The following is an 11875-nucleotide window of genomic DNA, read 5'->3' as shown; positions in this document are numbered from 1 at the left end:
CCCTCGTCCACTAGCCTTCAGTTTTCTCCAGTGATTCAGATATCCTTACAAGTATGAAGCTATCGCTTACCTTTGCCTAAGGCTGATTTCTCACCCCCTGTTCCTGGACCGCACTCATGAGGCTTCTTAAAGCCAAAACACTGGAATTCGAAGACATCTTACGCGAGGATGAGACCCCAGTATATGCCATACTGTCACATACGTGGGGCAAAGATGAGGTCACGTTTAAGGATATGCAGAAGCGAAGGGCTCAGGCGGAAGAGAAGCAAGGTTATGGTAAGATTACGCGCTGTGCAGAACAAGCCTTAAGAGATGGAATACATTACTGCTGGGTCGACAGTTGCTGCATCAACAAGAACAGCAGCGCTGAGCTCTCAGAAGCTATCAACTCGATGTTTCGGTGGTATCGCAATGCAATTATTTGTTACGCCTTCTTATCGGATGTGCCAGAGAGACCAGAAGAAGATTCTTGGGCGCAGCAGGATGCGTGGGGAGGAAGATTCAAAGATTCAAGATGGTTCACGCGAGGGTGGACTCTGCAAGAGCTAATCGCTCCTCGGAATCTTACCTTCTTCTCTTCGAACTGGGCTCGAATAGGAACGAAAGCAGACATGTCGGGCCTCCTCGAATCTTTGACTGGTGTCCCCGCGGATGTTCTCTTAAGTGGCGAAACTAGTTCCTCATCAATCGCCCAACGGATGAGTTGGGCTGCAAACCGATCTACATCACGGGTCGAAGACGTGGCTTATTGCCTAATGGGCATATTCGACGTTAACATGGCAATGCTGTACGGCGAGGGCGAGAAGGCATTTCTGCGGCTTCAAGAGGAGATCATAAGGACCTCGGACGACAGATCCATCTTCGCCTGGTGCGATCCCACCGCGCCTTTCTCCGCTTACAGAGGCGTATTGGCGAAACATCCCTCGAATTTTGCGCAATGCAAAGACGTCATTTGGAGCCGAACGGCGCATAAGCCCTACAACATCACCAACATGGGGATCCACCTCGACTTGCAGTTGCTCCCCCGTGAGGTTCGGGCCAACGAATTTATCGCGCCCTTGTTCGGAGTCCTCAGCCGTGAACTCCACCCAAAAGTCTGTATTGGGATCTATATGCAGCAAGTCGGTGCCAATCAGTATGCCCGTGTGCAGCTGGATCAGCTCGCACTTCCTCAGGAACCTTCGACGAGGGATAACGCAGCTTCATGGGCGAGACCTTTCATCCGCCAGAAGACAATAATGGAGCATTTCGATCATTCGAGGGCCGGCGGCATCTATCTTCGCCTGTTGTCGCCTACGTTGACGATATCGGCAACGCATCCTCCTGAGATCTGGGACGAGGCTTCGTCCGCCTTTCGATTCGAGAAGCCGCCGAGCGAGGCACCGCCGCCCAGAATGCGGTTTTCGGTCGTGGGATCCGTTGCGCCAGCAAGGCTAGAAGTCGTGCTGGATGCTCGTCGACAATGGGGAGAATTTGTGACAATCGAGGGGGCTGGAGGCGGCAGCAGACGGTCAACAAGTCAACGCACAAGGTGTACTGCCGGAAGCCAGCACATCCCGCGATTGTGATTACCCTGCAGAGGGCTGATAGGAGAGGAATCAAGATTCACCTTGGGCTTGGAGGAGAGGGGTTTGGGTGGGGCAGCTGCGTGCTGTCTCGTTACACGGCAGACCTCTCCGGTCAAGGTACTACCCAGCCTGGGAGGGGGCCTTCCTCTGCCTTATCTTTTCCGCTCTCTCAGGTGAAGAGTTATCCTTGCCTGAAACATGTACTGTGCAGTTGCGGTCGTTGTGTGCACGCCCTCACGATCCACTGTCGACTTTGAGAATTTGAGCAGCGATTGATTGATTGATTGATTGATTTCTCTCGTTTAAGTCACCAACCTATAGAGGTTATGCTGACTACGCCTACGCACAAAAGGATTCAAAAGACGCCAAAATTAAGAGAAGGGAACAGGGTTAGGGTTAACACCCGCGAACCGGGAAAGGGGACGCCCATCCCGGCCCGGTCCACTAGCGATGGCACTCGATCCAGCGATCCTAGCGCTACTTAAGCTGGATCCTAGTCGGACTACTGTGGTCCCCTCCGGCAAGGGGTCTAGCAGTGCGTCGACATCCAAAATCACTGCAAGATTCGACGATGGATCAGAAAAGTCCTTCTTCCTGAAAACGCTGACTGGCGAGCTTGGCCCGTTGTTGGTCCACGGTATGCTCCTGATGCCCCCAATGTTCATCCGCATCTCATACATGGTAGGAGAACATGCGTCTCTGCAAGCGATACACTCGGCTGTGCCAGATCTGTGTCCCCAGTCGTATGGCTTCGGCACCCTACGAGAAGCCCCGAGTACGTCCTTCCTCGTCCTGGAGTTTATCCAGTTGTCACCCCCTTCGTTCCCGTCCGCCTTCATGCAAACGCTCTACCGCCGCGCATCTCTGGCTACAGAACTTGGGAAGTTACATTCAACCCCCGCCCCTGTTCCCAACGGACATACGCGGCCGCAGTTTGGCTTCCCCATCACGACGTGCTGCGGTGACACGCCGCAAGACAACTCTTACAAAGATTCATGGGCACAGTTCTTTGTCGAAAACCGTCTACAACATATGCTGATGCGGGTGGAAAAGAAACATGGCGAGGATTGTGAGCTTCGTCGGCTCGTGGAAGGCATCGTTGCTCGTGTCGTGCCTCGCTTGATTGGTGATGACCACCTCAACAACGGGAAACGAGTAACTCCTGTCGTAGTCCATGGAGACTTATGGAGCGGTAATGCCTGCATGGGGGTGTTTGCTGGGGGGAAGCCGCAGGAAGTCGTCTACGGCCCTTCTTCATGTTATGCTCACAGCGAGTATGAGATCGGCATCATGAGGATGTTCGGAGGATTTGGGAGCAGCTTCTTCACTGAGTATCACAAGCATGTCCCGAAAACTGAGCCTGTCGACGAGTATGAAGATAGAATTGTGCTGTATGAGATGTAAGTTTATTTTCTAGTTGACGGTCATGTTTGCAGTTTAAAGGATTGCCCTAACTGATGCGAAACAGTTACCACTACCTCAATCATTACTCCATCTTTGGGAATGCGTTCAGGTTTGAGTTCTTCGGAGGCAGATATAAGACGACCGCTATGAAGCTTATGGACATGTTGCTTGTCAAATACGGTACTTCCTCGAAGGTAGGATGATACGTAAAGGTAGAGTTGTGAATTGGTTGACATGCATTTGCCTGTATGGGAGAAACCTCCCAATGTTCGAATTGAGCAATCTACCTGGAAATACTGTCTCGACCCCAATGGTTCCTACTCAAGCTCATCACAATACTCTTTTAGGGTCCAAGGTCGATATGTCTGCGCTGATGGCCATGCCATTCAGTATCAACTCGCTGATAATTTTCCCAGTGGCAGCCGAATTCTGAATCCCCCACTCATCGTGACCCGCTGCCAAGATCAACCCCGAAACACTCGTCTCGCCAAACAATGGCCCAACTGAGCGGGCTCGGCCGGGTACTCTCACTACTGGGCGGTAACATGCTTGTCTGATCAACATCTTTCGCTCGACAAATTCAACGGATAAGCTTTTGGCTGCTCGCCGGAGTAGATGGCAGCTTTCCTGGTCAACATCGACCAAGTCAGTTGACGGTGGCAGTGGGACTCGCCAGTCCGTTGGACCACAAACGAAGGTAGTATTGTCGGGGCGGGGATAGACTTCCAGTTTCGGAAACCATGACTCTGGATCCGGTCGATTGAAGAACAGCGCCTCCGGAGTAGTCTTGCTGGTAGGAACTTCAAGCACAATGCTATGGCTTCTAGCGCCGGCAATTGGAGCGTTGGGTAGCAGATCAGGGGTCCAAGGGCCCGTCGCCAGGACAACCTGATCAGCCTCCAGTTCGATCGCGGAATCTGGCCCTTTGTCTTTGTACCTCACGGACCTGACTGCCGTTTTGTCCTCAGAGTAGGCCATGTCCCTTCCGCAAAAGCTAGCAAAATGGCATATCACGCCAGCTCCGATACCCGAAGGCCATACCCATGTTTGATTGGCCGACCCCCACGTATCGCGGATCGACCCAGCAGATCAACACATTTTGCTCGTCTTGGGGCAAATTCTACTCGGAGAACAGGCTGCTAGCTTGCCTTCAACGGATCGACGATGCACATGGTACAGACAAAGAGCTTCGCGCAGGAGTCGAAGCCATCGTGCAAAGGGTCGTCCCACGGCTACTAGGAAATGGGCATCTCGGTGGGCGGCCAGGGATCAGACCTGTGCTCGTCCACGGAGATCTCTGGATAGGGAACAGAGTCAGAGGGAGAATCGCCTCTTGGAGCGGACCAGAGGAAATAACATTCGATCCTAGTGTCTGCTATGCGCACTCGGAGTTTGAGATTGGTATTATGCGCATGTTCGGTGGCTTCTCTGCAGGTTTCTTTCACGAATACCACCGCATCGTACCGAAAACGGAACCCAAGGAGGAGTACGAGGATCGCATAAAGCTTTACCAGCTGTAAGTGTCTCGATTCAAGCATTAAATAGAGCGTACTGACGGCGTTGTAGGTATCAATATCTCAATCACTACCTGATATTCCGGGGAGGATACAAGGACGACGCGATGGATGTAATGAACGGCCTCATGCATAAGTATGCGGATTGCGACGACTTCTGAATTTGGGGTTTGAAGGCGGATTATTCCTAGTTGAACGGATTTTGACGCTTTTTCCTTCTAGGAGGCTTGATTAGATGGACTGTTCTTCGTTGCCTATGTATATTTTTACGGCCGGGCATTCTGCCAGAGGGCTGATGCACCTAATGACCACGGCTCGCGGACATTCACAACAACGGATACTTGCGGCTTTCAGCTCTGCTTTTGATCTACGTAGAAAACCCATATACGGAACTGGAATCTGAACTACACAACTTAGGTACGAAGCTAACGTAGAACCACCTAAAGCCTTGTGCTTCCGCCCTAAAATAATCCTTCCTCACCCTTCGCACAAATCCGAAATAACGAAGCCCGCGAGACCCCCGAAAATCACGAAAAGCAGACCCAAACAGGGGCCCGTCCTCCCACCCTCTATGAACCTAACACCCCTCATACAACCCCATCAACAAGCACGTAACCCAGCCCCTCTCCTTCTTCCCCTCAACCTCGACTTCGCCGCCAGCAGACGCCGAGACATCAGTGCCATCCCGCACTTGACCTTGCGCCACCCCGCTACCCACAAACTCGGCAGCATCAGCGGCGTTGGTGGTGTTCTTCCCGACCTCGCGAAACTGCTTCCCGACAACTTCTCGGCCGCGCTGCACGCCCCCGCCCCGCTCCTCGAGCCAAGCGGCGTTAACGTTCACGTCGGTGCTGGGGATACCGTACTGCATACATAAGCAGATTAGCGCGTTTTACGACATCGAGGGACACCAGGCACGCTAGGCTGGGCTGGACTGGATTGGGTTTTACTTTACTTACAAGGTCCGCGAGGGAGAGTAAAAGCGCGGTTTTGTTCGGCGGATTCGAAGGTGCGGAAACGCCGGGCTGCTGCATGGGGAGAGCGGCGACCAGGCTGCAGGTGCTGAGGGCGAAGGTGGTGATGAGAGGGTTGGTGAGCTTCATGGTGTGGTAGAAGGGGTTGGTTTGTAGGGAGTTTCTTTTCTTTTGGGTGGGTGGGTGAGTTGGGTTGGGAAGACTTGGGAGGTGACTGGAGGCAAGTGGAATGGGATAGGACGGGATGGGAGAGATACAGTGGATGGAAGGGGCAGGGTGGGTTTATATACTCGAGGTAAGAAGTGTACTGTGGTTGATGTGTGCGAAGAAGGGAAGGATTGCTCAACATATTTGGTTTGACGTATCTCGTTGGGATGGGAGACAGGGGATCGGGCTTCGGTAGCGGTCGGGAAGGGTTAAGGTTGCGTTGAACGAGAAGGAAATCGTCGTTTTGATACGCGGTACTATTAGAAATCTGGATGTGCGCGTTGGGCCTACGATTTTCTATGGTGTGTTGAGGAATGGCGATGGCTGCCTTGCGTGCTCTTTCTGAGCTTGAGTGAGTATTGTTCCCTGAAGCGCACTAGACTATGGTTTTCCGAGGTTGATAGCGATAGTCTGTTTTCTTGCCACGAGTGTGATGGTATTATAGGCAAGGTGAGCCGAGGGCGTGCTGGATCCTTTGCGTTACTTCGTCGTTGGGCGCTGGTCGGGATGGTACTGTCCCGGGTAGACTTGTCTCGTCCCATGGATGCGTGGTGGCAAAACTTACCACGCCGCAGCCTATCTCTAGTACATTTCCATCAACTCCTTCATAGTAGCGTATGCATGTGCACCCATATATTAGCCATAAAGCCCGCGATACATAAAACTCGCTATTTCATCACAGCTGCAAAACAAATGACTCGATCCAGCTATCCCGCAGCATGGCCTATTTCCCACTGGCAGCCGTATCCCCCGTCCACGACGCGCGAATCCCAACCGTAACCGGTTCATCCTGCCCCTTTCCCACCTTCTCCACCTTCACCTGCTCCACGGCGCCCCTCGCATACCCCGTCTTCAGCCCCTCCCGCAATCGCGGATGCACCAAGTCCTCCACGTCCCAGCCCGCGAGCTTGACATCCCTCGCCGCTAGTGGCACACTCTCGCCCACCCCGCAGTCCCGCCACTGTCCGCTGCCCACCTCCTCGTGCGCCAGCCGCTGCAGCTGCAGCACGCCGTTGCAGTGCCAGTCCACCGACGCGTAGTGCGCGGAGCGGCAGTACCGCCACAGCCACTTGTTGAAGAGCGTGTCGAGAGACCAGTGGATCAGGACGATGACGACGCCGAGGGAGAACATGACGGAGAGCCCGAGCACGGAGAAGTTGGAGTGTGCGGCGGAGCGAATTTTCTGCGCGTAAGGGTTAGAAGGCTATATGGCATAGCATAGAATGGGGGTCATAAGAGGCTTACCTGATTGCGGCAAAAGTACTTGCCCTGCTCGGTCGTCGGCGCTTGAATAAACTGCCTCATGTCCTGCGTGGTGGGCCCGCCCGCCGTCTCCACAGCCGCGCCCTGGATCGCTGACAGACTGATGTCGAACCAGCGCTGCACATCCAGCTGCCACTGGTTATCCGCGAGCGGCGCCTGGATGCCGTCCTGGAGCGTGTACGCCGAAACGAGACCCTTGCCCCCCAAGTTCCCCAGCGTGAGCTGCATGGGGTATATGCTGAGCGCCGCCTCGTCGATAAACTGGAGCATTTTCGTCTGCGCGTCGTTGAGGTCAGGTATCGTAATCGACTGGGCAAGCTGTCCTAGCTCCGAGCATTTCTGTCCGCCGGCCGTGCGCACGCAGTTCTGATACTGCATGGTGCAACCGAGCGGCGAGGCGGGCTCGTCCGCCATGTAGGCCTCGACTATCCCGCCTATGTTTCCGAGGGACAGGTTGCCTACGTAAGTGTGCGCGGAGTACCACGGGTCGTTGACCTCGTTGGTGAACAGGACGCCGTTTGCTGCAAGGAAAAGCAGCATGAGATCGGTGTCGTTACGCGCTAAGGCGGGAATTGGAGCGAAGTTCTCCATGCCTTCGATTCCGGGAGAATAGTAGATTTGACTGTAGACTGTTAGATCAGTTGCCGTGCCGTTTGGGGGCTCACGAACCCTAGATCGTACGACGCCCTCGTAGTAGCAAATGCTTCGGCTGTCCACCGATGGCGTGCGTTGTCGATTTGCATAAATGTATAGTTTTCCTGTCTTAGGTGCGTGCCAAAGGGCCCGTAGTAATACCTCTTGTACGGATCCGTCGCTCCGTGTGTGGAGAAGTTGAATGAGTCTGAGTAGTTCTGCGTGACGAGCGGAGCGCAGTGCAGGACGCTGCGGAACTGGATACGCTCGTCAGAAGGGGCATTAATTCCCAAGTCGTAGTGGCTGTCCAGGAGTCCGGTGTCCAGTCGAATATTCTTGTCGTTCGTTTTGCAGATGGCTGGGTCAAATGGGCAGGCTGCGTTCGTATCCACTGATCGTCCTAGGCGAGACCGCGCAAGGGACTTGCAGTTGGCTTGGTTGGTGCCGTCGTCGGTATAGCAGTCCTGGGCATATTCGCGGTACGATTGAAGCCTCTGGCTAATGAAGCCGTTGAACGTGTGTAAGTAGGACTCCACCGTCACGTTGTCGGGGAAGTTCTGCACTCCGCAAGACGAGCCTGTCATCAGCACCTCGTCGCCGGTCAAAGCATTCATCTCGTTGGAGTACACACCGGCCACTAGGAAGGCCATAGTTGTGATGGTGATTGCGGCGAGCAACGGAAGGAGGCGGAGGACGGGCCGATCTCCATTCTTCCTCCATTTCCAGATGAGCTTCATAAACGCCCAGATCGCTGTGAGGCCGGACTCCGAGTTGCGCAAAACGGCTTGTCGCTGATGGTGTATTGTGTCGTGTGGCCTTCCTGAGGAGAGCAGCAGGTGGGTGAAGAAGCAGACGACACGGAAGAAGCTCCCTCCGACAAAGGCTACGAAGAGCGCTATGAAAGCGATGAGGAAGTTGCCATTGCGATCGGTAAGCGTCAGCGTCGCACCGAGCACTTTCCCGTGTGACCTGGTCGAGGTGAGTAGGCGCCCCGTATGAAGCGGACAGGGCATACCAGTTCGTCCACGTCCCAATGTGGACCTGGCTTTGCGTTGCGATTCCCAACGAACTCATCGTGACGAGAGAATGTCCACAGAAGAAGATCTCGCGCGAACACGCAGATGTGAACCGGCGCGCAATAGATTGAACTCCACAGCCCTTAGAGGATGAAGGAGCGATAGAGTGTCGGGCGTACCCCTCGTCTCCATTTTATAAAGCACGTCGGAGAGATTCTGGATGGGGCGTCCTTAGGGGCGGGTTCCATATTGGACAAGCATTGCCAAGGCGGTTCCTTTCGTTAAGAGACGAAAACGGCGGGCGATGCGAGCGTTGTCCAAAGTTTCTCGCGCGAGACGCGAAACTCGACTAGGCATGGTGTTGAGGTGGGGTCGGAAAGCTGTGCGGAGCGGGCCAATGAGAGGTGTGCCTGAACCGCTGTTAATAACTGAAACGGCCCTACTGTCTACGAAAGCTCCGAGTGGGTCGATATAACAGGGCCCGGTAGCTTTAGGGTTATACTCCCCCGGCGTCGGGCGTAGATAAAGCATGAGATCTAACCTTAATCCTTCCTAGAGCCTCATTCTCCCATGCCGGGTTTTTAAGCGCTGCGCCCCACGCCTGCAGTAGGCTCTCGACGTTGGTCCGATCATTACTGCTTGACGTTCGTACTTCATAGCAATAGTATCAAATCGGAGGGAATTGTTGCTGCCCCGTGTCAGCAGCTAGCCCCGATGTGCTCGTGTCTGCTCTTTTCTGGCCCCCTTTCGCCACTGCTTCAACGCCGACACCGTTCCTTGGCGCGCCTTGGCCCTCTACAAGATGACACGATCGTCGCGCACTCGGGTTGCACGCTCTACAGGAGCATCGCCGCTAGGTGCGTCCGGACCTGTAAGGACCTATGATAGTCTATCAGACGGAAGAATGGCGCACATGCAGGCACCTGCTCGTCCAGAACCGGTCTTCCTTGCGAGGAGGGACTATGCCGAACACCGACCTCGATCAAAGGCGTTGGAATGCTCGCACGTGGGCCTGGACGCTGAACCAAGGATGCAGCATCGGTCTGCATATGCTGACATCGATGGGAGGCCTCGTCGAGAGAAGGGCACCCGCTCATTGTTGGTTAACGTCCGACGTGCCTGGATTACGGTTAGAGTTTAAGACATCCCAGGAACCAGATACGTACCAACGCTTCGATCGGCCCATCTTGGCCTAGCTGTGCAGTTGACACCTCTACTGCGTCTCGCCAACATCCTCCCTCGTCTCTACCACCCCTTTCTTCTCCTTCCACGCCCCCAACTCCTCTACCCCAACATCAAAATCCCTCCTCAACCCTGCAAACCCCTTATCAACGAACAGGAAATCCACCTGTTCCAGCGTCTTCCCCCCAGTCTCTGGACACAGCAAAAACACAAACAACACCGCCACCACATTCCCGCTAATCACCCACAGCCAGAAATACCACCCCACATTGTCAAACCCAATCGGCCCCGCAAACACGGTGATGAACGTCATAAGCCACTCGCCGAAGGCCGTCGCCGCGCCGCCAATGTGCCGGTACTCGAGCGGCGCGATCTCGGCGCAGTAGAGCCACACGCAGCCCTGCCAGGCGTAGCCGAAGACGAAGAGGAAGGCGAAGATGATGCCAACGGCCGCCCAGCGTGTGGCTTGCGTCTGCGGGATTGCGACGAGTACGGTGAAGATGGTGATTAGGAGCGTCATGGTGATGGCGCCATAGAGGAGGACGGAGCGCCGCCCGACGCGCTCGATGGTGGAGTAGAGCGGGACGCAGCCGAGGGCGAAGAAGGTGTTTAGGACGCCGGCGATGAGGGAGACGAGGCGTGGTTCGGTGACACTGGAGAGAATGATGGAGCCTCAAGTAAGTTAGTGACTGCAATGGTAAGTCCGTAGAGGGAACGAGGGACTCACTGTAGTAGGCGATTAAGCTAGAGCCCATCCACTCTCTAATCATCGGCAGCCAAAAGCACATGCACAACCTCCGAATGATCTTCATCCGAGTGCTGTCCGTAATACCCATAGTCAAGAATTGTTTCCAGTGCAGACTCGAATTAGCCTCCAACTCAGCCTCAATAGCAGCCAGAATCTCGCGTCTCGTTCTCTGCACGTTTTCAGATTCAACGGGTGCATCGTTAAGCTGAGCGAGCACATCATTGCCCTCTTCCCATCGGTTCCGGGCATAGTACCATCTCGGAGTATCTACTCGTTCGTCAGCCATCGCAGGATGCAGGACCCCGGGAAGCTGCATGAGCATACCAGGAAGGAACCACATCGTGCCCCCGGAGAAGAACGCGAACAAGCACTGGAAGATAATCGGCACCCTCCAACTCGCCTGGTTATCCATCTTGGTAAACCCATAATCGATCCAATACGCCAGCGGCACACCGCTAATAAGGAGAATCGCGTTGAACGCATTCGCCGGCCCGCGATCTCCGATCTCGATGCCCGTCTCGCTCAGATATGTCGGCACCGCGGAGCTGATGCATCCGATCGCAAACCCAGTGCACAGTCTTCCCGTTATCAGCTGCCCAACCGAGTAACTGCTGGCTTGGATGACGGAGCCGATGACTGCGGCAATGTTACCCATGATGATTGTTCCGCGCCGTCCGATGTTGAACGTGAAGAATGCTATCCCGACGGCGGTTACGCAGGCTGCCAGATCGTATGATGCCGTGATCATGGGGATGGTCCAGACATTGGTGGGGTTGCCGATGGCGTTGAGGAATGGAGGATGCAGGAGGACCCCGCCCAAGACGCCGGCATCGTACTGAAGAATGTTAGAAGCCATGAAGTCGAGGAGATGAGTGGGATACATACGCCGTACATCATAAATGAGGTGCCGCATACTATTTTCATGAGGCGGTAGAGGGTCCGCCCTCGTAACTGTGGGAAGAAACCCATCCTGATTCCCAGCTCTTGGATAGAAAACTTCTTCGACAAACAAGTATTATTCTTCCTTGGTGACCGCTCAGCAGACTAGCTGTAAGATGGGTGGACTAGCATTCAAGTACTCCCGCACTCTCGTCCCGCCTAATCCTCATGACGAAGTGATCGGCGGACCGGCCTCGTACCTCCCTCTCCACCTTTCCTTCTCCAACTGACATGCGCACTATCCCCACAACTTGCGGAATACTCCACGGGAATAAGGTATCCGGCAACCGAGCCGGGTCGTGCTCAGGAATCCGCATATGTGTATGGAAGTATCAAGGGATTTTCGAAGGGATTTTCGACGTCGACAACGCTGACCGCTTCGACTGAATCGTCGCGAGGAAATCGCCTCGCGGGATTTTTAACCGAA

At 54.5% G+C, this 11875-nt stretch overlaps 5 protein-coding genes across 5 annotated transcripts; 2 read left to right on the top strand and 3 right to left on the bottom strand.

The window, feature by feature from the left end:
* Window positions 1–116: 116 nt before the first annotated feature.
* BU26DRAFT_438698 (HET-domain-containing protein) lies at window positions 117–1019 on the top strand (the record flags this gene model as incomplete). Its single annotated transcript, XM_033824301.1, has 1 exon — window positions 117–1019. A coding segment is annotated over one exon (903 nt), but the record flags the coding sequence as incomplete, so codon positions are not given.
* A 999-nt stretch (window positions 1020–2018) lies between these two features.
* Window positions 2019–4647, top strand: BU26DRAFT_439139 (phosphotransferase enzyme family protein; the record flags this gene model as incomplete). Its single annotated transcript, XM_033824329.1, has 3 exons — window positions 2019–2205; window positions 2254–2968; window positions 4539–4647. 3 exons carry the CDS (start codon window positions 2019–2021, stop codon window positions 4645–4647), a joined length of 1011 nt encoding a protein of 336 aa, XP_033677358.1.
* A 416-nt stretch (window positions 4648–5063) lies between these two features.
* On the bottom strand, window positions 5064–5589 carry BU26DRAFT_571035 (uncharacterized protein; the record flags this gene model as incomplete). The annotated part of the gene is made up of 2 exons (XM_033834100.1): window positions 5064–5351; window positions 5446–5589. The coding sequence occupies 2 exons, from the start codon at window positions 5587–5589 to the stop codon at window positions 5064–5066; spliced, it is 432 nt and encodes a 143-aa protein (XP_033677357.1).
* Window positions 5590–6284: 695 nt separating this feature from the next.
* BU26DRAFT_610221 (uncharacterized protein) lies at window positions 6285–8615 on the bottom strand. Its single transcript, XM_033835978.1, has 3 exons — window positions 7600–8615; window positions 6913–7552; window positions 6285–6850 (listed from the first exon to the last, which is right to left on the bottom strand). The coding sequence occupies exons 1-3, from the start codon at window positions 8574–8576 to the stop codon at window positions 6392–6394; spliced, it is 2076 nt and encodes a 691-aa protein (XP_033677356.1). The 5' UTR covers window positions 8577–8615; the 3' UTR covers window positions 6285–6391.
* An 812-nt stretch (window positions 8616–9427) lies between these two features.
* BU26DRAFT_159001 (MFS transporter) lies at window positions 9428–11685 on the bottom strand. Its single transcript, XM_033820104.1, has 4 exons — window positions 11395–11685; window positions 10489–11344; window positions 9746–10433; window positions 9428–9698 (listed from the first exon to the last, which is right to left on the bottom strand). Exons 1-3 carry the CDS (start codon window positions 11476–11478, stop codon window positions 9793–9795), a joined length of 1581 nt encoding a protein of 526 aa, XP_033677355.1. The 5' UTR covers window positions 11479–11685; the 3' UTR covers window positions 9428–9698; window positions 9746–9792.
* Between the last annotated feature and the right edge of the window lie 190 nt (window positions 11686–11875).

This window comes from Trematosphaeria pertusa (assembly GCF_010094035.1).
Source record: "Trematosphaeria pertusa strain CBS 122368 unplaced genomic scaffold BU26scaffold_20, whole genome shotgun sequence".
NCBI lineage: Eukaryota > Fungi > Ascomycota > Dothideomycetes > Pleosporales > Trematosphaeriaceae > Trematosphaeria > Trematosphaeria pertusa.
This window is presented reverse-complemented; position numbering and strand designations above follow the sequence as displayed.